The sequence below is a fragment of the Clytia hemisphaerica genome, unplaced genomic scaffold (assembly GCF_902728285.1).
Source record: "Clytia hemisphaerica strain Z4C2 unplaced genomic scaffold, Clytia hemisphaerica genome assembly, whole genome shotgun sequence".
Lineage (NCBI taxonomy): Eukaryota > Metazoa > Cnidaria > Hydrozoa > Leptothecata > Clytiidae > Clytia > Clytia hemisphaerica.
The window spans coordinates 335,863-356,734 of NW_027104531.1; the positions used below are offsets into that span (position 1 = coordinate 335,863).

General features: G+C 37.8%; 2 protein-coding genes across 2 annotated transcripts; both read right to left on the reverse strand.

The window, feature by feature from the left end:
* Positions 1–14,044: 14,044 nt before the first annotated feature.
* On the reverse strand, positions 14,045–15,811 carry LOC136822401 (uncharacterized). The gene has a single exon (XM_067078655.1). It carries the CDS (start codon positions 15,809–15,811, stop codon positions 14,045–14,047), a length of 1,767 nt encoding a protein of 588 aa, XP_066934756.1.
* Positions 15,812–15,860: 49 nt separating this feature from the next.
* Positions 15,861–19,034, reverse strand: LOC136822402 (uncharacterized). The gene has a single exon (XM_067078656.1). The coding sequence runs from the start codon at positions 19,032–19,034 to the stop codon at positions 15,861–15,863; it is 3,174 nt and encodes a 1,057-aa protein (XP_066934757.1).
* Between the last annotated feature and the right edge of the window lie 1,838 nt (positions 19,035–20,872).

A 20,872-nucleotide genomic window follows, 5' to 3' on the forward strand; every position in this document is an offset into this window, starting at 1 on the left:
CTCTATAAATAAATTGTTTGATCATATCCTACGACTAACTGATGAAAGTGACAGACGATTCAATGAACCTACTAAGAAAGTTTGTAAATATATGTTATCAAGAATGAACTTTGCTATAAGCACAGTCAAGCTCTTAAATTCCACATCAAATGTATCAGAGAATGTAATAATGAGTTTAGAAGACAAGAAAAAGCTAAATGATATTGAACCTCATTTGATTGCACTTAAAGACTTGTGGGTGGAAAAACATTTATCCTCTCAGAATGAACAACAACCAGATTTTAGCAATTATTCTGCAAGTCTCAAATACACTGGTTTACGTGGAAGACCATCTGTTATTATTGACATTGCTCAAATTCAGGCCTTAAGGAGCTATCATTTTAAATGGAATCAAATTGCTAAAATTCTATGTGTTCATCGGACAACAGTTTAGAGGAGGCTTAAAGAAATGGGCTATGATTTTGATAATGAACGTTTCTCTGACATTTCAAGTGATGAACTTAATACACATGTACAGGACATAAAAACAATCACCCTCTTGCTGGAGAAAGAATGGTAATTGGGTTTCTTCGTGCAAAGGGAATAACTGTTCAAAGACGGAAAGTCAGGGAGAGTATTCACATCATAGATCCTCTTAATTGTGTCACAAGGTGGTTGGAAAAAAATCCACGCTGGATATACAGTGTTCCTGGTCCCAACAGCCTCTGGCATAACGATGGCCTCCATAAATTAATTCGCTGGGGTATAGTTATCCATGGCTGTATCGATGGTTTTTCAAGGATGATCACCTCACTTATTTGTGCCTCAAACAATTATGCTGAAACAACTTTGTCTGGATTTTTGGAAGGGGTAAAAAAATATGGTCTACCAGCCAGAGTTAGAGGGGATAAAGGCGGAGAAAATATTGGTATTCTCAGATTTATGAGGGAAGAACAAGGCTATGAAGGTGCTTATATTCAAGGAAAATCAGTTCACAATCAAAGGATTGAACGTCTTCATTATGACACAACCCACTGTGTTCTTAGTCATTTCAAAGCTATTTTTTACCATCTTGAAGAAATCTTGGAGTTAGATATGTCTTCTGAAATTGATCTTTATGCCCTGCATTTTGTTTTCCTACCAATTATTCAGAGATCATTAAACGAATTCAAAGAGGCATGGAACAATCACCAGCTATCTACAGAGAAAAACCAGACTCCATATCAGTTATGGCTGCTTGGAATGATGGATAAGAACAAAGAAAATCAAAGAGGCGTGAGAACATACTTAGCATCACAATTTGGTGAAGGTGAAAACTTTGGTGTAGACCCTTCCCCATCTCTCGGAATAATGCCTGATGATGACCACTCAATTGTTGAAGTTCATAACATTAACCTTCCAGATAGGTCAAATGAAATTAAAAATTTACTAGATCTGGAATTCAATCCCCTAGAAGAAGATGGAAACTTTGGTATAAATCTATTCAAAGATGTTAAATGTAGGATCAAAACCATCCTGTGATTATTATACTTTAGGCGTACAAACTTTTGCAAACAGAAAGTTTCGAGATTTTCCCGAATTTTGGACCTTTTCGCGAAAGTAAATGTCTTTGAAAATTCTTGAGAGGGCAACTCGCAAAAGTTTATGCTCGTGAAAAATTATTGAAAAAGTTGAAAATCATTAAAGCTTCAAAATCAATATAAAAACTAGTATGTATAGCATTTTTATGCTTTAGAAGCCTCGTTAATTAGTCATTAATTAGTCAAAAATAACAGTTTAAATTGAATTCAAAAAAGCATTTGTTACTTTTAGGCCATTTTTAGTGTGAAAATTGATCACCCAATCCGCGAAAGTTTATGCTCGCGAAATAAATTTTTTCGTTAAATTCGCGAAAGTAAATGTCCTAAATTTCGCGATTTTCCGACCTCTCGAAAGTTTCTGCTCGCGAAAGTTTGTACGCCTAAAATTTGACATATAAATAATTTTTTCTATGATTCAAAGGTTTACTTTTTCTACTATATATTTGAAATCTTGCTTATAACTTAAGGGCAAATCTTTGGGCTGAATTTTATTTTTTTATCTTGCTATCCTTAGACTAGATATTGTCTGAATTCAATATAAAGATTTCAATTTCTCACATCATCCTAACTAGTCTTGAACAAAGGGAATATCTATACATATACATGTCTTACTTTCCAGAGTGACATCCTAATCAAATTAAGAACTATTTATGTTTATTTAGAAGAAAATGAGTTACAAACCAAATTTAGAGATAAACAAGATTCTCAGAGGAACAAGTGATACTTTTATGGACCTACCTGGTTATCAAACTAATCAATGAACATTGAAACAATGAAACACATAAGACATAACTGGACAACATAAAAAATATACAATGAAAGCATGCCTATTGGGAGAAATTATCAACCCTATTGAAAAAGCTAAAAAAAATTATTATAAACGCTTTTCTTTATAAAAACAATCCACTTTCAGAAAAATACACAGCTTAATAAATAAGGTTTCTAGAAAACTCAAACCAACGCGCTCTACCGTGACATTTTCTTCTTTGAGAAAAAAAAATCAGTTTTATTGACAATCGAATCATGATTGATGGTGGGAATTGCTATCAATGATGTTTTTTTTTTGAGAAAAAACAAAGAAATGTTAGGAAAAAGCCCAATGAAAATCTGCAAAAACGGCGATTTCCGGCATATTTCCGGCATTTTCGGCTGGAAAAAAATTTTTCTCGAAAATTCGAACTCTGTCATGTTTTGAGCATTGCGAATACGCATCTTTCTGCAAAAAATCAGAAAAAACTATGGATGAAAATTCGAGAAAATGTCAAAAAACTGGTTTTTCCGGCATATTTCCGGCATTTTCGGCCGGAAAAAAATGTTTTTCGAAAATCGGGCTCCGTCACATTTTAGGTATTGTCATTTTGCATCAGTGTGCAAAATTTCATAAAAAATATAAAGTACAGCTCGAGAAATTCAAGAAATACTGTCTTTCCAGCGAAAATAGGTTGTTCCGGTGATTTTTTAATAGTTCCGGCTTTAAAAATGAATTTTATTGAAAATTGAAACATGCTTGATGGTGGGCATTGCTATTAATAATGTTTTTGAATGAAAAAACAACCAATTATAAGGAAAAAGTCTAATAAAAATCCAGAAAAACGGTGATTTCCGGCATATTTCCGGCATTTTCGGCCGGAAAATTTTTTTTTTCAAAAATCGGGCTCCGTCACATTTTGGGCATTGCCATTTTGCATCTTTGTGCCAAAAATCAGAAAAAACTAATGAGCCAATCTCGAGAAAAGCTGGTAACAGACGGACGGACGGACGAACAAAGGTTAATTTATAGGACCTCCAGTTAGGTCCAAAAAGAGCAGGAAGCTCTTTCCCGACTCCTCCAACACGTCCAAAAAAAAGCAGCAACTAAAGCAGCAAAAAGAATTGACTTGAACGCCACGTTCTATGACTTTCCTGGTAACAATGTCCATGGAAGAAATCCCTCAAAGTCTTCTTACAAAAACTTGGATTTGGACCGGTTCAGCTATTAGAATATCAGATATGACAGAACAGGAAGTACTCATGAAGATTTCAGCAGTGCTGGCTAGCATTCTAAAGAAAAAACATAACATAGACTTCGACGATTCTGAAAAAGTAAATTTGACATTTTATTACTCTCAAAACTCTTCACGCAAACTTTCGCGAGGTCGAAAATTCACGAAATTCGTGACATTTATTTTCTTTTTCGAGAGCATAATCTTTCGCGAATTAAGACATAAAAATGTAAAATTTCACTTGAAAAATGGCTTAGAGGGACAAATACTTAAACAGACTGAAAAATCTTACATCTTAATTCAAAATTTTACGTTTTACAGGTTTTCTTATTTGTCAAGAATTTTTCGCGAGAATAAATCCGGGAATTTTCAAAGGCATTTACTTTCGCGAAAAGGGCTAAAATTCGCGAAAGTTTATACGCCTAAAGTAAACTTAGAGACAAAAAAATGTAAATATATATTCCCTCAAAATGTTTATAGGGTGGAGACCCACAGCACAGCCAAGTAGGAATGCCCTTTTCGTATTTATAGGCTTATTTTATTTTTAGCCAAGGTAGATATTCAACATATTTTATTTAATTTGAAACGTAAACGAGAAAGGATTCTCTTGCATACACTACTTCAAGCTTGGCTTAGACCTTCCTTAGCTCTTGTTTCAATTTTTTCTCACTCGTGTCAACCTTAGGCGATTCCTTGTTTTAAGACGGCTGGTGTAGTCTCTCTGAGGAAAGGTCAGTCCTGTTACGGATTGGCCCCGTATCAGAAAACTATCCTTTCCCCAAGGTGATTCGGCTAGACGTCGCCATAGTAAGTTTCTCCTAAACTCATTGCCTTGTGTAGATTTTGAGATTCTCTCTATTATATTTTCATATATAAGCAAAAGATTTTTTAAACTGTACATTTTGTTCATTTTTATTCGTTATACCATAAATTGGTGATAAAAAAGACGTTTTCTTATCAAACACCCATTTTTTAATCTTCTCTCGGCAAGCTACACTGCGATCTGGCCTTGGAGAAAATCGGATTCATGATAACTCTTTTCTCTCACTTGACTAAAAATGGTCATTTGATGTATTTTTTCATTGAAATGCCTCATGAGAATACAACAATTTTGGCTTCATTACTATTTCCATTGAATTAATTTTTGGGCCTGAAAATAAAAATTCCCTAAGATATTATGAAAAATCGGTTGAACCAAAAAACAGGAAATAGCGATTTTTATCAACATTTTAATGATATTCAAAGGATAAAAGTAAAAAATGAGGTTGTTTAGGTTTTTCTGAGTTCTAGGGCGACTTTAAGAAAAATATTGCCGTGCCCAGATCGCCGTGCTAAAGCACTAAAGGTCGGGAAAATTTCAAAGTCCCGGGGGTGATGGGACTTGGGCAAAACATGTGACGAACCATAAGGGTCCCCTTTTTATTCCTAAAAGGTTTCTCTAGGGGTACAAATTCATAAGTTATTTTCTGAAAGGGTCCCGAAAAGTCGACCAAATTATGCTAAAAATCAACAAAATTTGTAGAAAATCGATCAAAATTTGGGGTCCCAAAAATGTCCAAAATTTGTACTCACTTGTTAAAAAAAGTGGCGTTTAGCACTAGTCGCAGGCGTTTAATTGTTTAGCCATACTAGCAGCTTTTTGAACAAAAAATGGACAGGCGTCTAACACTAGTCGCCAGCGTCTAACGAGTGTACTATACATAGGAAGAAGTCTGCGAATCAGACTAACTAGAGGTCTCAAACACTTAGACGCGGGCGTCTAGTGATTAGACGCGATTTTTTTAACAAGTGAGGAAGGTCGTATTTTCGAACTCTTGCTCGTATAGACCCGTCACCTCGCAACCTTATACTTTTGACAAAATATATTCAAATAATCTGCCATGAAAAGCTTGTATAGAATGTGTAAATTGAGTACTTGTACGTGGGTTGTTTAAGAAATACTTAGTTGCATCGGGAAGAGGAATTAAAGATTGAAGCAAAAAGTTAAAAACGTGAAAAAAATATTGAAGCGAACCGGGCCGAAAACCTCGTTGACTGACATCTTCAACTAATGACCTCATCATACGGTTTAAAAACAACTTCAACAAAAATTCATAACAACAAAAATAAAATTCTAACCGAATTTGAGGATTGCCCTACACAGAGCATTGCACTCTGCTCGAATATGTTGAATAATTTCTTAAAGTATTGAAGCGAAAGTAAGAAGTTATTGACGCGAGAGGTTGAAAATATTGAAGCGAAAAGTTGTAACGTATTGACGCGAAAGAGTAAAATACATTGAAGCGAAAAGTTCAAAAAATATTGAAGCGAAAAGTTGGAAGTTATTGACGCGAAAGTGTTAAATACATTGAAGCGAAAAGTTAAAAAATTATTGAAGCGAAAGGTTGAAACTATTAAAGCGAAAAATTAAAAATTATTTACGCGATGAAGCGAAGATCTAGCTCATTTCCCCCCTTTTCGTTATTTTAATTTTGCAACGTGCGGCACGTCATACTTGTTTGGCTATTTGGATTCTCTGAAGAGGTAAAAAATAATTTAAAAAAAGAAAAAAAGTAATCAACTACAAACTAAAGCTCAGAATTAATAAATTAGAAATTTGAAAAAAATACAGTGGTTTTCCTGCGTAAATTAAAATTTCTTCGTTTTATCTTTATTTTTGTCTTCTTTTTAGTACATCATTGTTTGTCGAGAAGCAAACGAAAAAAAGCGAGTTGCATGTGAAGATTTGCGGTGACCATGGTGGTGGTTCGTTCAAATTTTCTTATCAATGCTGCAATACTGATTGCCCAAACAGTAGAAAAAACACGATAGTCTTCAATACTTTAGAAGCTAAAGATTATAGTGTTAATATCAAACTGTCCATGGATTTGGATTGGTACAAAGACACTTTTCAGCGCACTGACCATCGAGGTGAACACACGTCTCGCTTATTTAAAAAAGGCGTTCTTGTTTGTAAAGCGTATGAGCCTTAACTAAGTTTTGAAATTTGATTTTTTGGATTTTAACTATGGCTCGTGGAAAAGTAAAGAAAAAATGTGATGATGTTGCTGATGAAGAAGCTAACACAGAAATCCTGAAGGAGCCTATGACTACAATCAAGCTCATTAATTTTTGCACTTTTTAAAAATTCAACTTATTTGTGAAGCAATCCCCCTCCCCTAGTCTACAAAGCTGAAGTTTTGCCGATTTTCCACTGAAATCAACTCTGACAGCTTTGTAGACATGGGAGGAGGGTTTTGCACATTCTTCAGGCAGGACTAATTCAAAAAGTGCAAGAATATTATGAACAGTATTGCCTCAATTTTCAAAAAAAAATTTGAAATCCCTTCCCCTCCGTGACTGCAAAAAATTTTTTTTAATGGCTCCCACTACTTCTTCTAGCTAATTCACGGCAGTGTGCTTGCATAGCAACCAAATTAGAGTCCCTAGTTACAATATGGCGACTTTCAAAATGGCGGAAAAAACGCAAACAAATCCAAAAATGGCGGGAAAATTTGAAATAGAAACCCTTAAAGGGGTGGAAATAAAGGTAAACAAAGCCTGAAAGTGGGCAGGGAACATTTAAAATGAGTGTAAAAAGCCTACCAAAATATTCAAATATACTAAAAATGGCTGAAAAGCGTTACAAAGTATATATTCTCCTAGTTGAAGGGGTGTGTCGTTGGTTACTTAAATTCTCTTCTAATGCTCATGAATTTTTTTTTTAAAGATTAACAAAACACTATAATGCAATCTGATGAAGAACAACTTTCCCAATGTGTTGTGACTTTGAAAAAGAGAACTCCCAAAGGACTTATCGCTTCATAGAAGAAAGCAGTGATGAGGCATCGATTGGATCAAGTTCGAACCGTACAATCGTAAATCCTGTAACTTTCACCTCACCACCTAAAGGTTTAGGCCCTTCTTCTCAACGCAGCAGTTCTCATTCTCAAAATAAGAGTAAAAAGAGTAAAAAGACGCCTAAAAATGCAGGCAATCCAAGGGAAGCTTATTTAATCACTTATTCCCAGGCCGATGTTGTTAAAGTTCCTGGTCGCGACAAATTTGCTGAGATGGTTGTAAAGGCATTTAATCACAATGACGATGTGACAGAAAAATGGGTTGTCTCCGCAGAATTGCACCGCAATAAAGGTATCCATTATCACATGGCTCTGAAGTTAAAGACACAGCGCAGATTCAAAGCTGTACGTAACAGTATTTATAGGCGGTATGGTATTCACCTAGATTTTAAGGAGTGGCACACTAACTACTATGATGCTTTTCAGTATGTCACCAAATTTGATAGCCATTATGCTGTTAGTCCTGGCCATACCGTTCTTGCTAACCCACCTAGGACAACTAAGGCAACAGAGGCAAGACGTACAGGTGCATCTTCAGAATCCCTCTCAAAAAAGGCCAGAGCTAACGTGGCCGTTAAACTGAATAGAGAGAATGTTGGTAATATTGTTCGGGAAAACGGCATCAAAACAATAAAGAGTTTGTTTAGACTTGCTCGGGCACAAGCTAGAGAGGGTAAGACCGACCTTCGGGGTTATCTTTACCGTCACCCAAATCAAACTTATTTGGGACAGCTGATATCAAATGTTGTTGGTATCGAGGTATCAGAGGAGGATAGTATCCGGGAAAATCTTTCCCGGCTTGAGATACTAAATCAGGCAAATCAACAACAATGTGCTCAACACCCTGTCACAAGGGCCCCATGTGACGGTTTGTGGCTTCAGAGCGCTCTGGAAGTTTTGGAAAAGAATAGAATCCCCCGAAGGCGCTTTGCTAGAATAATTCTTAACAGTCTTTTCTACGGTCGATGTAAGGGCCGGAATGTTATGATTTGCGGGGAAACAAATTGCGCAAAATCTTTCATGCTTATGCCGCTTACCAAAATTTTTCAATGTTTCATGACTCCATCGCCTGGAAGCTTCAATTGGGTCGATGCCCCTGATAAGGAGATAATATTTCTTAATGATTTTCGTTACGAAAAAGATGGTGACAAAAAAGTCATGTCCTGGAACTTGTTTTTGAATCTTCTGGAAGGGGCACCAATTAACGTTGCAATGCCCAAAAATCATTATGCAAAAGACATAGTCTGGACAAAAACCCAACCCATCATTGCCACTGCGGAAAAACCTATTGTACGTATTGTGAACGGCCAACTAGACAAAGGAGAGACAGACCAAATGAAGCAGCGATGGGCTGTCATTAATTTCAATTATCGCTTTCAGGACGAAGAAGTCAATTATGATATCACCCCTTGTGGCGCATGTTTTGCTAAGTTATTGTTAGATGCTTAAACGCTTGATTATGAAACTATTGAAGTTGTAAGAAAAATTGGAAATTCATTGTGTTGAAAATATTTTCAGACTGTCGTCTTGAAAATATTTTCGGACTGTCGCGTTGAAAAGAATTTATAATTTTATACATTGTTTAGTAGATTTTGAAATCACACACCCCTTCTGGTAAGATATAGAGCTAGGAAAAACTTAAACCTACGTAGGAAAAGCTAATCCCAGACGGTATACAGCGTATACCGTTGAAATAAAAGAAAAATTTAAATACCTTTACTTTATTACAATATACACCCGTATACCGTTGAAATTAGCTTTCCCTAAACCTATAACGTACGTAAAAAAAAAAAATAAAATAAATAAAGTCAGTAGTTTCCATAACCAACTCAATCTTTAGAAGCCATACAAGACTGCTCTCAATACTTGGTACGTTCCCCACGATTTTTAATAACAGCCTCTATGCGCTTATCCATCGATAAAATAATGTTATCAATTTTATCCTTTGGGTAGTTCAATAGTATTTCCTTAACACGCGCGGAAAATTCTTCTTTGGTTTCACTGGTGATTTGTTTTTCCAATGCTTCTTTACGGAGGGCTTTTCGATCGGGTTCAAATCTGGCGAACGGGCTGGAATGCAGAATAGATGGGCACCGAGTCGTTCCAAAGCACGCTTACCTCTTTTAGAATTTTGCACTGGACAGCCATCTTGCAACACTCTTTTCGACTTGGGGTTAATTGATAATGTGAAGGCAAGTGGAAACCGTTTACGCACCATTGTTGCGAAACCCCTCCCGCATAATCGGTTTTCATATTGTTCGCGTAGTACAACACCCTGCTGGTAGGAGATTGCGACCATAAATTTTACTTGGGTTGAACCTTCTTTCTTACCCTTTGCAGTACAGCCGTAACTAAGGCCCTCATCCGTTCGTCTCCACTCTCGGGCACTTGGGGCCCTGGCCTGGTCCAAGGGATTTGTCTTATAGATAAAACCAACTGCATCCAAATAGAAGCTTATTCCTTTATTCCAAAATTCCAAACCAAGTCCAAGCTTCCTTAACCGTTTTGCAAATTTCAGCCGAGTAGTAAGATCCTTCTGCTTTAGGATTCCCTTTCTTCGAGTACTACGATATCCATAACCCATCTGCCTTAAATGACGCCTAAATGTTTGGTTTGAGGCCGCTGCCTGGATTGTTGGTAACGATGTCTGCAATCGCTTTGAGGTAAAACTACCCTCAAAATCACGCAGGATTTTTATCTGTCGCCTAACCGCACGATAATCTCTTTCGTTTAGAAGAGGTGGTCTGCCGGGGTTGTTAATCCTTTTGTCGTGGGGATCCTCTCCATTAAGTGGCTTCGTGCTGTGAAAGTATAATGTTCGTCTGGGAATACCTTTGAAACAAGGAAATTCCTTTGCTCTTCTCATAATTTCTGGAACCTTCAGTCCGCCATATTGTACTAGTGCCGGAAGCTGGCAGGATTGCGCATAAGACAGCTTTTTCTTCTTCTCCTTACTTTTTGTTGTGTTTTTCTTCTTGTCAGCAGTAGGTTTTGTCATTTTTGATAATATTCTTAGAAATAAATTTTTGTAATATTTCTCTGAAAATAGAAAAAGAAAAATGTCAAAATGAATTGAAAGCAATTATTTGTCAAGAAATTTCTTTGCTAAATCCTTCCCATTGTTCCGCTGACTTATACAACAACGAAAAGACTAAAATTTCCCCTTACGCAAACTTAACGTTCTTATAAAAAAGACAATAAAACTAACCCACTCAGGACAAAAAGAAAGAAAAGGAGACACCGTCATTGTATTTACATGTATACAAAAAGTGAAATATAAAAAATCTAGTCTCGAAAGTCGTAAAATATACATATAGTCTATGAAATAGTGGGACTCAAGTATTGGTTACCCACCCGATTACAATGCAATGTACGGTAAAAAGACAATGGCCGCATTAATTATGCATGAGCATTATATACACAATTTTTTTCAAAGTATTTCTAGTCCTCTCTCTCTAACTGACGGCTGCCATATAACATTGAACACTCTTTTCAAGAGAAAACGAGCCATAACATCTTAGTCCAAATATTCAAAGTCTTGCAAATTTTAGAGACAATCAAGCTCATTAATTTTTGCACTTTTTAAAAATTCAACTTATTTGTGAAGCAATCCCCCTTCCCCTAGTCTACAAAGCTGAAGTTTTGCTGATTTTCCACTGAAATCAACTCTGACAGCTTTGTAGACATGGGAGGAGGGTTTAGCACATTCTTCAGGCAGGACTAATTCAAAAAGTGCAAGAATATTATGAACAGTATTGTACGAGAGGTGATGAGCTGGATAACTCGTTTGAAGAACGTGAAGAACTTTTGGAAAGAATCGGCTTGGCCAAAGAGGAAATAACAAAATCAAAACAAACGGAGATGGAGGACAAAAACGAAAAGATTGTTGAAATGCAGACCGAAATTGTAACTTTAAAAGAGGAAGTTGCAAAAGGTATGTCAATTTGTCTCAAACAAAGAACTCAAAGATTTTATCGCTGTTGAGAGGGAATTGGTCGATTTGCAACAATATGTTCTAAGGAATAATACTGAAACAGAGATTTGGGAAAAGAGAATATGAAATTCACTATTCATCTATTTGAAGCTAGGCTGTAGAATCTTTTGTTTCTTTTGAAATGTCTACGGCCGATCAATTGTTTTCATTCTGAACCAATCAGAACGCTTGATTTGTTATGCGCACAAGAATACAAGTACACACAAAAATGGTAGCCGTGGTTGATATTGAAAGCGAAAGCGAAATCTTTTTTTTAAAATGTAAACAAAGATGGCGGCCTAGGAAACGGCCGAAAAGGAGGAAAATATTATAGAAAATGTGACTTTAAAGAGCTCACCTTTAGTGACGACGATGAAGAGGAGCTGCGAACAGAATTTCAAAGAAGCGAGATGGTTGTAGAGGAGAATGACATTGAAATGTCAAATTATTTAGAATTCGGCGTTGAAAATGCAGAGATGAAGATTAAATTTATTATTGAAAATCAAGTCCCCATCATCGTCATAGTTGACAATGGAGAAGCAAGTCCAAGAGGACTTCAAAATACCAAAGCTTATTTGCAGGTTATGTGGAAAACCCTATCTTGGGCAGATATGGCTGGATAAACACATTGTGAAATGTGGTAAGTTGAGAACAGTGAATTCAAATTAGAAAAAAATATATATTACTTTGCTATATTAGCATACAAGCCATTACATACTTACTGTTAAAGTTAAACAGCATCCGAAACAGTGTTCAAGCTGAAAAATATATCAACATATGTCAAAATACTTATATAACTGAGATAAGAACTAAGGGCAAAACAAGGAAAACTTACATTTTTACTAAGACATCTATATAGCATAGGCAAAAGGAAAGTGGAAAAAACAGAAACAAATAAAAGATGGAATGTGAAAGGTGGAATTCATATATGTGAAAACAAGTAAAGAATTGAAATCATTGTGAATTATAATCAATTTTTTTCAACTTCAGGTAACCCTGCCGATGCAATAGTGAAAATAGACAAAAAAGAGCAACATGAATGGTACGAAAAAGTAGCAAAGAAACTGAAAGACTCAAAGTGCTCCTTAACCAAAGCAAGAGACGACCCAATTTTTGGGCTGAGACCACAGTCTTCCATTCACAACATTCTGATTTCTGATTGATTTACATGATGGGAATGATACTGGCTTATGTGATTTTTTTCAGTTTATTGTTCAATGTTATTAGCAAATGTGTTCCAGCAACACCTTATCAAATAGAAACCTCAACAATGAGGTATGAAAGATTGTTGTGGGACGGTGAGCTTTGGCATGAGTGGTTGCTGTTATTTCTAGCCAATGAAAATCTTGATGTCAATGAGCATATGAAAAATGTAAAAGTGTTCTTTGGTAATGTTTCTGGTAGTTTTTATAAGGAAATATTGACTTTTCGGAATGATTTTCAAGTTCCAGAGGAAAAGAAGTGACGGATGAGGAACTGAGACTTTCCTCTGAAGAGGAAAATATATTGATGTATGTTGTTGGGGAATTTGAACAAAGATTGGAGTCAGCTTCTGTTTGGAACTGGTTGATTATGTTCAAACTGAAAAATTGATTGAAAAATTACAATTAGAAAATAAACTAGAGAAATTGATTATTGACAATAATTGAAGGCAATAAATGAACTTAAATTTGACTAACAAAAAACATGCCTAAAAATGACCTAGCCTAATGTCCAGACCTAAACCGGACCCAACCTAAATGTGCATAAAAGGAGGCACAAAAAGCAAACAAGAAAGACACAAAGGCAAACAAAGAAAGGCACAAAAGCAAACAAAGAGGCAAACGTACCGCGGATAGCCACATGCCAAATTTGAAGGCAAGTGAATACAGGTACATGAAATGATTGACAAAAGATTGAACTTTTGAAATATTGAACTCTAAAACTTGTATCTAAATACGCATCTCAACATCTTCCACATACATCCTTCTTGTGTGAGTTTTTAGAATTGAATGATTGAGTTGAATTGAAATTGTAAAAAATTGATATAATATCTAGCGATAATGTCTACGATAATTGCCTAGGGAATATAAGTACAAGTCATTTGCGATGCAATAAAAAATATAATTGTCCTACGTTAAGTTCTTTTTGTATTTTGAATGTTTTGTTAAAATTAATTAAATCAAATTAAATTAGGGTGCAGTTCACCCTACACTGCCCCACCACAGGTGGCAAATTGGTTAGCATTATAAAGGTACAACATCATAGAGGTTTCATCCACACGATGAATCACCACAAGATTTCGAACCGAACGAAATGTAAAACGATGAGTATTCTCTGAAGCATTTTGATAACGAACCTTAACTTTTCGAACTTTCTCGTCTCGATCGATTTCAACGGATTCGACCATTCCAAACTGGTAATTTGAACGTATCGGTGAATCTTGCTTGGTAAATAGAACAACGTCACCTTTCTTTAAGCTGGTGTCTGATTTGAACCACTTTGGCTTGGCGATAAGTCCTGGGACGTGTGAGGTTAACCATAGCTCGAACCAAGAATCGAAAATTGCTTGATTTTGTAGAATGATCTTTGATGAATTTCCTGACAATCTGAATTCACCGGTTGGGCTTCTGTCGTTGTTTCGTCCAAGTCTCAGTCTATTTGGTGTGATGATATCCAATGATTGCAAGTCTCCATCGTAGTCACGAATGCCTAATGGTAGATCATTGATGCTGTTTGCTGCTCGAGATGCGAATGTCTCCCATTGCATGATTGATAGTCGTTGATTGGAGACTGATTTTTGGATGGACTTCTTGACTTTTTTCGTTCTACGAGACCATTCATATTGTGGCCTCCCACTGGACAAGTGTTGAAATCGACATTTGATTCTTTGAAGAGACGACGTTGGATGTCTTGAAAATCAATTTGAAGTGTTTCGCAAGCCTTGACGAGTTGGCTACCCTCATCAGTGAGCAGTCGACGTGGATACCCAACTTCGCACGATATTCGAGTGAATGCTTGTAGGAATGCGTTTGTCGAGTAATCCTCCATGCATTTGATGCTGATGGTGGTGGTAGTAGCACAGCAGAAGACGGCGTACCAGATCTTGACAGTGGCCCTCTTGTTGTGATACGAGTATGATTCAAATGGACCACACAAATCGACTTGAGATACGTAGAAGATTGGAGCAATCATCAGGTTGTCAGGTGATACTGGTCCCATTGATATGTCGATGGTTTTCTTGAGAAGGTATCGACACCTTTCACAAGTTGATCGAATTGACTTGACCAGGCTCCTTCCTTCGATGATGAAAACTTTCTGAAGAACATATCTCCAAGTGGTCTCCACACCAGAATGTGAAGCAGTGATGTGGTTCCAATGGATGTCGTTGACGATGCTGTAGGCGATTGGTGATGACTTCTCCAAGATTGGGACACAGAATGACGTCGATTGAAGATCTAGCATTCGTTGTGTAGCCTTCCCAATGATGGTAACAGAATCAGTTGGTAGAATTCGTCCTGTGTATGTGAGAATTCTATCCTTTTCGATTGAGGTATTTGAATACTTTGATGATGATACGAACTCTTTGACTTCTGATGTTCCTTTCCTGTAGAAATATTGCTCTGCTCGTCGAAGCAATGAATCTGAAATAACTAAAGCTTTTTGTGAAGTGTTTGTACATTTTGATCGTGTACGAGAAGAAATAGATTGTTTCCTTTTTGGATCGAAGATGATATCGATGAATTTGAAGACTAGCGCCATAATACGAACGACTGTACTGAATTTGTGCTTGTTTGGATCAATAAGATAGGAGGAAAATACGTACCTCCTCTGAAGCTGGTCTTGATTGGATGATATGTGATGCACTTGAGCAGCACGTACTTCTTTGGATGCTTGTTGGAGTTCAGATTGATCCAGTGAGATGTCTTCTGGTGACAGCGAGGGGAACGTTGATGATGGTTTCCTCATCCATGCATATCCGTTGTACCAAGGTGAATCTGGTTTGATCAGATCTAGTGATGAATTACGTCTTGTACCAAGGTCAGCTATCATGTCTGTTGATTTGATGTACTTCCAGCTGTCCTTGTTGGTGAAGCGTAGGATTTCCACAACCCGATTCCGAACCCATTCCTTGAGTGGTCGACTTTCGTTGCAAATCCAATGGAGTGTAATTTGATTGTCAGTGAACTTGTGTGCAATGTGATCTTGCTTGAAGGCTTTTCGAACAACCTCTCCTGTGTGGGCATTGAGAACTGCAGCTGCCAGCTCTCCTCTTGGTTGTGTTGTATCGTTTAGTAACTTTGATCGAGCAAAGATGAGTTGACAAGAATATCCATCTGGTACTGGGAATCGAACGTAGATTGCTGAACAGATCATTGATGGACTGGCATCAGCAAAGTCGAGGGTGTCGATCTTCAGTGATGTTGCATCTTGTGGAACAATGGCTCGTTGATATGTGATCGTCTTGATCTCCTCCATGAGGTCGAAATGATTGATCCATATGTCACGAAGGTTGGCTGGTAACTCGTCATCCCATGCTAATTTGCGTTGAACGAGATCGTGAATGTCCAGCTTGAACGTCGCTGTGATAGGAGTAAGCAGTCCTGTCATGTCGAAAATCTCGGCAGCCTTTGATGAACAGATTCTTCTGGTGAGTCGTTTTGGTACTTTTGGCGAAGTCAAGGTTGATGTCGAAGGATATGAGGTCATTCTTTGGATGCCACTTCATTCCAGCGACTGAGATTGTGGTGCCATCGGCTGTTAGAGAGTCTTTCGGTTCTTCTCCAGATATTGTGAATCCTTTCAATGTGAATCCACCATACGATAGAATTTGATCGATTGATTGACATAGAAGTTTGATGGTACTGATTTGATCACCCCCAGACAGGCAATCGTCGACGTAAACGTCCTCAGTGATGACTCTAGCGACCTCTGGTTCGTCTTTGTGATGTATTTTGACGGTTTCTCGAAGTGCTGTTTCGGCTTGATTTCCGGATGATTTGACACCATATATTAGTGTCATGATGACCTTCTCCTCTGGTGGTTGACTTGGATCAAGGTGTTCTTGCCATAGGTAACGTTGAAGGCACCAGTCTGATTCTCTAAGCTTAACGGAATTGTACTTTTGTACGTCAGTATGAAATGCGATGCGATGTCCTCTCCACCTCAGAAAAATTTCGAGTAGCTTGTTCATTGAGTTCCTCCCTTTTGCTAGAACGTCATTGAGTGAAAATCCAGTCGATGTCGGCATGGAAGCGTCAAATACAATTCTGCACGGTGTCGATATAGAAGAGCCTTTCCATACAGCCCTCCATGGTATGAAATTCTTGATCTGAGATTCTGATAGTTGCTTTTGGATGTCAGTGGGCAAATTCTTGACATATTCGACGAATCCCAGGTGTTGCAGTTTCTTCTCTGAGATGAGGATGTCGTCCTTATCGTCTTGATGCTTTTCCAAACGTTTAAGCTGTTGTATGTAAACGCGAAGTGCAATGTCTCGATTTGGTGCCAGTTTGACCAGAGGGTCGTGTATTAGTGGAAGATTAGCAATCGATGAACAATTGGATGGGTCGATAGTGATGGAGCGATTAATCAAGTCTTGCTCGACCTCCTCTTGGATGCTAATGGAATCTTCTGTAGAATGGTTCTTACAGGTTAAACACTTTCGACAATTGACACAGCGATAGTTAAGGTCTGTACCAACTGATTCGAACTTCTCATTAAGATTGGTGATGTATGAAGTTGATGGTTCAGATTCGTCGTTGTTGATTTGGTAAGTTGGGTTGTTAGTGAAATACAAGTCATGTCGAACCTCACTGAAGGTAGCTGATCCAAGTAATCGAATGTCTGGATCAATGTAGAACCCGAACTTTGCTGCTTCCAGTTGACTTGCTACAAACTGTGACGAAGTTGAGTGATGATGATTTTCGATACTTGTGAATACCTCATGGGGACCACCGATCACCCCATAAGATCCATCGATGTTCTTGAATTGTGATTGGTAGATGGTCAAGCCAGAAGGTAACTGGTGGATGAATTTAGGAAAGAAACGAAGATAACGTATACCTATCATCACGTCGACGTCTCCTCCAACCATTGGTGGCAGTCTTGGAAGATGATTGATGTCGTGGCCAGAGTCCTCCCAACTGTGCTGAATGTCGTTCTCCACTTTTCCTTGCAATGGATAGAAGGGAAAGGTCGCAGTGAGTGTGTCGAGACAAACTCCAGTCATCTCTGCACCATTGTTGGTTGCCAGTGGTAACGAGAAGGTATAGATTCCATGTGTTGATTGTGTTGTGACACCTCCAACGCCACCAACTGGAATTGGTCTTGAGATGATCTGTTTGGCTCGATTGCTACCCAGTCGTTTGGTTGCATCAAACTTGATGACAGAATTCTTGCATCCATTGTCGTAGAACAAAGTGAATTGCTGTTGGTCAACTTCAATCGTTTGCAACACGTAGATGGCTTGATGATCATTGGGCTCTGGTTCGTCTGGGGTGAAGTGATAGGTGAGACGCATGTCTTTGGTGAAGGCTTCTAACTGTTGGATCTTGCTGATGCATCTTGATTTGTAGAAGTCAAACAGATCTTTGTTCTCCTGGGTAGATTTATGTTCGTCACAAACCAGCACGTGTTTCTTGTGAGTAAACTTGTCATGGAGAGTATCTTTGCAGCAGAAGATCTTTTGGCAACGTCCCTCCTTATGTTTCCCTTGGTCGTACTTGGCTCCAGGATACAAGCACTGGAAACAGAGTCCTTTGGATTTGAGTGCATTGAAACGTTCGATAGGAGTCATGTTGACGAATACTGGACATGCGAAGTATTGGACGATCTTGCTTCCTTGTGGTCCATTGGTTGCAACATGATTTGTGGCTTGACATATGAAGCAGTTGAGTTGATCAGGTGGACGACGATTCTGTTGACCATCAGTGTGGTGTGATGATGGACCTCGTCTGAATGGTGGTGAGTCTTTCTTTGGAGGATCTCTCTTGGGTGGATCTGATGTTGGTCCTTGGATCATAAGTCTTTGTTGATGAATCCTCTTCTGATGGTCCAGGAAGGATATGAGTTTTGACCAGACTTCATGTTGCTCGAGGAATTTCGTTGTTTGTACATCACCGATCAGCTGGTAGATGGTGTTGAGTCCTTCACCATAGTATAGGTACTCTTCAATGTTGTGTTCTTGTGCTAATCTCATCAAATCTTGAAGCACGTTGATGACTTTGGTAAGACTGTCGATAGCTTTTTCAGGTTTCGTTGATTTGCTGACGTCCAATGTTTGAAGTTGAAGAAGCCTCTTGGATAGCATCATCTTTGGGTTACCATAGACACCTTTTAATCTCTCCCATATGATGTCGATGTCATCAAGATTGCGAACTAAGTTAAGGGCGTGGTCTGTGAGGAAGTTGTTCTTTAACAGCTCAGGTAAGAATTGCTTTGGTGTTGTCTTCAGATGGAGCTTTTCAAAGTTCGTACGGAAGGTAAAGAAATCGATCTTACTGTCGTATCCGGAGAACTTTTCGATTTTGATGTTTAGTCGAGAACGATTGAAGTCGCGACTCTTTTCGATGTCTCTGGCTGCAAGCTCATCATTGATGTCTAAGATGAAACTCTTCTTGAGATCGAATAGCGTTTCGAATTGTTCGCTGATGTTCTTGAGTGTTGTCTCGTAAGATGCATCAGAGCTTCGTGTTTGCATGAGGGTTTTGATGTTGTCTGCAACCTTGTCGACCTTTGATGAAAGATGGGGTATCTCCTTCTTCCATTTCGATATGTCCTCGTCAGTTGCAGTTTCTGTATCTTTGGAAAATTGTTCTGTAAGTTCCTTCAGATCTCGATTGATCTTTGTTTTCGTTGGATTTCGTCTTGCTTCATTTTGTCTTGCAAGACTTTGGTGTTGTTGTTCACGCCTTTGTTTGATTTGATATAGGATTTGATTTTTACATCCAAGGTGACTTTGATCTCTGAAAGCAGGTCAGACTGTGGATGATTTCTCACGAGGATATTTCGTAATCGTCGAAGATTGGTTCGATGTTGCTCGAGTTTCGAGGTAGTGACGTCATCAAAGGATGCATTCTCATCAATCAAGTCATCAATATCCTCGATTGCAACCATGATATCGATTTCGAGTTGAGTGGTATCTTGAGGTATCGTTTTCAGTTCCTCAGGCATGTCATCATTGGGCGTGGCCTCGATTGTGTCGTCATCTTTGGGTGTGACTTCGGGCGTGACCTTGGATGTGTCTTTGGGTGTATCTTTGGATTTGGTTATACTGGTTTTTGGTCGAACGTCTCGTTTCTCCTTTGGTTCAGTGTAGTCTATACGTTCGAGTGGTCTTAGGTTCATTGCCATGTTGAATCCCCGTTATGTGAATTATTGGGTGTGTCCTGTTGAGTGGATTCCAAATTGATAGGTCTCCTATTGAGTGGACGTTGTTGAGTGGATCACCAAATTGACTGAATGGATCACCGATTGATAAGACGGATGTTCGCTTGGATTGATGAACGATTCCGTGTGTTTGAAATTGAATGGGCGGGTTCCCGTTGAATGACGTAAGACTCCGTTTGAATGTTGGGGAATTTGAACAAAGATTGGAGTCAGCTTCCGTTTGGAACTGGTTGATTATGTTCAAACTGAAAAATTGATTGAAAAATTACAATTAGAAAATAAACTAGAGAAATTGATTATTGACAATAATTGAAGGCAATAAATGAACTTAAATTTGACTAACAAAAAACATGCCTAAAAATGACCTAGCCTAATGTCCAGACCTAAACCGGACCCAACCTAAATGTGCATAAAAGGAGGCACAAAAAGCAAACAAGAAAGACACAAAGGCAAACAAAGAAAGGCACAAAAGCAAACGTACCGGATAGCCACATGCCAAATTTGAAGGCAAGTGAATACAGGTACATGAAATGATTGACAAAAGATTGAACTTTTGAAATATTGAACTCTAAAACTTGTATCTAAATACGCATCTCAACATCTTCCACATACATCCTTCTTGTGTGAGTTTTTAGAATTGAATGATTGAGTTGAATTGAAATTGTAAAAAATTGATATAATATCTAGCGATAATGTCTACGATAATTGCCTAGGGAATATAAGTACAAGTCATTTGCGATGCAATAAAAAATATAATTGTCCTACGTTAAGTTCTTTTTGTATTTTGAATGTTTTGTTAAAAGTTATTAAATCAAATTAAATTAGGGTGCAGTTCACCCTACATATGTGGCAAGCTACATCCCTCGGTTTTTGTTGGAAAAGTTGAAAGACAGGAAAGAATCTACTTCAAAAGATAACTTACTTTTAATCTTACATAGCTGGAACAGCGATCAAAGAGCAAAAGTTTTAAATTTTTTAGAGTACATCAAGGAGTGGACAAAAACGATCGACAGAGGTGGGATGTATGTTGTTAATGATGAATGTTATATTTTCATAAGAAGACTCGAATATGTTACCAGGAAAATTCTAAACATGTCCTTTTAGAACAAATATGCAGGTGAAGATCTCCGGCCAATTTTGTTGTAAAAA

What these genes read in the sequence shown, in the direction of transcription:
- LOC136822401 (XM_067078655.1), bottom strand. Translation starts at nt 15,811, where the DNA reads ATGGAGGAGATCAAGACGATCACATATCAACGAGCCATTGTTCCACAA.
- LOC136822402 (XM_067078656.1), bottom strand. Translation starts at nt 19,034, where the DNA reads ATGCAAACACGAAGCTCTGATGCATCTTACGAGACAACACTCAAGAAC.